Source organism: Accipiter gentilis, chromosome 23 (assembly GCF_929443795.1).
Source record: "Accipiter gentilis chromosome 23, bAccGen1.1, whole genome shotgun sequence".
Taxonomy (NCBI): Eukaryota; Metazoa; Chordata; class Aves; order Accipitriformes; family Accipitridae; genus Astur; species Astur gentilis.
The window spans coordinates 20,137,413-20,140,735 of NC_064902.1; the positions used below are offsets into that span (position 1 = coordinate 20,137,413).

Genomic DNA, 3,323 nt, shown 5'->3' on the forward strand with positions numbered 1-3,323 from the left:
CGCGCCACAGGTGTGCCACTGCTGTATGGATCCATCGGATCCATAGATCCACGCGCTACGCACCAACACGGGTGTATACGGGCCCACACCCGGGCCACGCAGACGGATCCATCCATCGCCTATAACCCGCAGCAGCACCGCAGGGATGCCCACCCCTCACCCCGCATACCTCCGAGCCCCATATCTCGCTACCGCCCCCAAAACCCCGCTGCGGCAGCGGGACCTCCGCGCCGCTCCGCGCCGCTGCGCGAGTGACTCAGCCCCGCGCTCCGCAAGGGGCCGGGCTGCGCGGGGCGGAGGCAGGGCGGAGGGAAGGAGGAGGAGGAGGAGGAGGAGGAGGAGGAGGAGGAGGAGGAGGGAAGGGAAGAAGGAGGGAGGGGGATTTACCCCATTGTCCTCGGCGGGAGCTGGGCAGAGCCCGCCGCCGCTGTGCGCAGGCTCGCCCGGCCCCCTCGCCCGGCGCGGAGGAGCAGCTCGCCGGCGGTAAGGGGAGGTGGTGGAGGAGGTGGTGGTGTGTGTGTGTGTGTGGGGAGGGTGGCTTCGCGCTGCTCCGCTCCTCGTTTTTTTCCCCCTCCCCAATTCCCCCAGCGCATCCCTATGGGGCGGCGGCGGGCGCGGCCGTAGCGCGGCCGCGGGGCGGGGGATCCGCATGGCCCGCGGGGAGAGCGGCGGCAGCAGCGCCCCGCGTCGCCGGAGCGGCCGGGGCGGCGGCGGCGGCGGCGTTGGCGGCGGCGGCGGCGGGGGGAGGACGGCGGCGGCGGGGATGGGGGCGCCGGGCGGAGCGGCCCTCGGCCCCGGCACGCTGCCGCGGCGCTGAGACCCCGGCCCTGCCTGCGCGGCGGCGCCGAGGAGGAGGAGGAGGAGGAGGAGGAGGAGGAGGAGGAGGAGGAGGAAGGACCCGATGGCGAACAGCAGCGAGCTGGGGAGCAGCAGCAGCCCGCACCTGCCCAGCGCCGGCGGCCTGCTGAGCGCCTCCGGGCTGAAGCTGGCCACCTTGGGCTTGATCCTTTGCGTGAGCCTGGCGGGCAACGTGCTCTTCGCCTGGCTCATCCTCAAGGACCGGCACCTGCACCGCGCCCCGTACTACCTGCTGCTGGACCTCTGCCTGGCCGACGGGCTCCGCTCGCTGGCCTGCTTCCCCTTCGTCATGCTGTCGGTGCGCAGCGGGGCCGCCTGGCCCCACGGGCCCCTCAGCTGCAAGGTGCTGGCCTTCCTGGCCGTCCTCTTCTGCTTCCACGCCGCCTTCCTGCTCTTCTGCGTGGGGGTCACGCGCTACATGGCCATCGCCCACCACCGCTTCTACGCCAAGCGCATGACGGGCTGGACCTGCCTGGCCGTGGTGTGCATGGTGTGGACCCTCTCCATGGCCATGGCCTTCCCCCCCGTCTTTGACGTGGGCACCTACAAGTTCATCCGGGAGGAGGAGCAGTGCATCTTCGAGCACCGCTACGTCAAGGCCAACGACACGCTGGGCTTCATGCTCATGCTGGCGGCCGTCATCGCCGCCACCCACCTGGTCTACATCAAGCTGCTCTTCTTCATCCACGGCCACCGCAAGATGAAGCCGGCCCAGCTGGTACCGGCCATCAGCCAGAACTGGACCTTCCACGGGCCGGGAGCCACCGGCCAGGCGGCTGCAAACTGGACGGCCGGCTTCGGCAGGGGGCCCACGCCGCCCACCCTCGTGGGCATAAGGCAGGCCACCCACAGCCAGATCAAGAGGCTGCTGGTGCTGGAGGAGTTTAAGATGGAGAAAAGGCTCTGCAAGATGTTCTACATGATCACCTTGCTCTTCCTGCTCCTCTGGTCCCCCTACATTGTGGCCTGCTACCTGCGGGTCTTCATTAAGGCCAGCTCCATCCCCCAGGTCTACCTGACCACCTCCGTCTGGATGACGTTTGCCCAGGCAGGGGTCAACCCCATCCTCTGCTTCATCTTCAACAAGGAGCTCAGGGTCTGTCTCCGAGCCCGCTTCCCGTGCTGCCAAAGCATCCAGAGCACCCAGGGCACCATCCTTTGCGATCTCAAGAGCTTTGGGATGTAGGGGGGCTTTTCTTTTTCCAAAAAAGAAAGATGGATGTGATTTTTCCAGGTTTCTGCATATGATCTCAAGAGAGTGGGACCTGTGGGGGACATGCTAAACCACCGCCCAGCACCCAAACCTTAGGCTGTAAGAAGCTATTTTGTTTATTTTTCTATATTTTGCGTATGCTCTCTTCAGAACATAACAGGTTGCTGTCTATGGGAACAGGTACTTGAGCAGAACACCCCCAAACCTTAGGCAGTAAGAAGCTGTTTTTCTTTGTGGTTGTGTCGTTTTTAAAAACAAAACAGGGCTCCGAGTTTCTGGTCTTGCTTATTCTAACATTTCTAGACATGATTCCAACAGATATGGATTAAGGCCATGACATTTTTTTGTTTGTTTGTTTCCCTATTCCTGTCTGTTTTGATAAAGGCTTAACAATTTTACTCATGTAATATTTGATAAGGGCCAAGACAATTTTATACTAAAGTTATTTTTGATGACCTCAAGAGGTGTTGTTTTATTATTATTTGATTTTAAGTGAAGAACAAGAAGAGGACGTTCCTAATGTGGTCAGAAGTCAGTTTTTGGTAGGAGCTGTTGGGTTCATTCATTCTCAAATGGTTTGAGTATTTGAAGCAGTTACTTATAACTTTTTTGCTTGACATGCAAACAGTGTAGAACTAATTTCAATTTTCTTGTTGCACTATTTATTTGGTAATATTTCAGAACTATTTGTGAAATGTGATTTTAAAATATCAACTTTAAAAATAATCAACTATAGCAGTTTTTAAAACCTAGATTGAAATTCATATTTTACTGCCTTTATAGGAAGTTATCTACAAACCTGGGTAATACTTGTACATTTTGACTGTTTTCTTTAATAAAATATTGAAAACCTTTACTGTATGTAATTGTTTCAGAATGGCAGCATTCTGCTTTGCTGACAAATAACTTGTGTATGTGGAAGGTTGTATGTCTTGTGTCTGAGTAGATTTCACAGCTGAGGTTATTATGGACAAGCACAATCCTGATTTGCTGTTAGATCTCAATTTAGGTGTTTATACCAATAAAAGTGACTAAAGCTATTTTTAAGAAGACTTAAGTTCATGATGGGCAACAGGTTTAAATAGCACAATTCTCTTTGTCTACTGAAACCAAATTTCTGGTTTAGCTAATCGGTCCTCTGTTAACGGTAGAAAAAGAGTGTGGAACTGTGGATTGCTGGTTTTAGTTGGCAAAGCAGGCTTTTGACATGGTGGCTTGGTTACTACTGTACTCATTGGTAAACTGTGTTCTT

The 3,323-nt window shown here is 55.9% G+C and overlaps 1 protein-coding gene across 1 annotated transcript; it reads left to right on the forward strand.

Moving 5' to 3' along the window:
* The first annotated feature begins 878 nt into the window (after positions 1 to 878).
* On the forward strand, positions 879 to 3,038 carry GPR27 (G protein-coupled receptor 27). The gene has a single exon (XM_049827095.1). The coding sequence runs from the start codon at positions 902 to 904 to the stop codon at positions 2,042 to 2,044; it is 1,143 nt and encodes a 380-aa protein (XP_049683052.1). The 5' UTR covers positions 879 to 901; the 3' UTR covers positions 2,045 to 3,038.
* Positions 3,039 to 3,323: the final 285 nt, after the last annotated feature.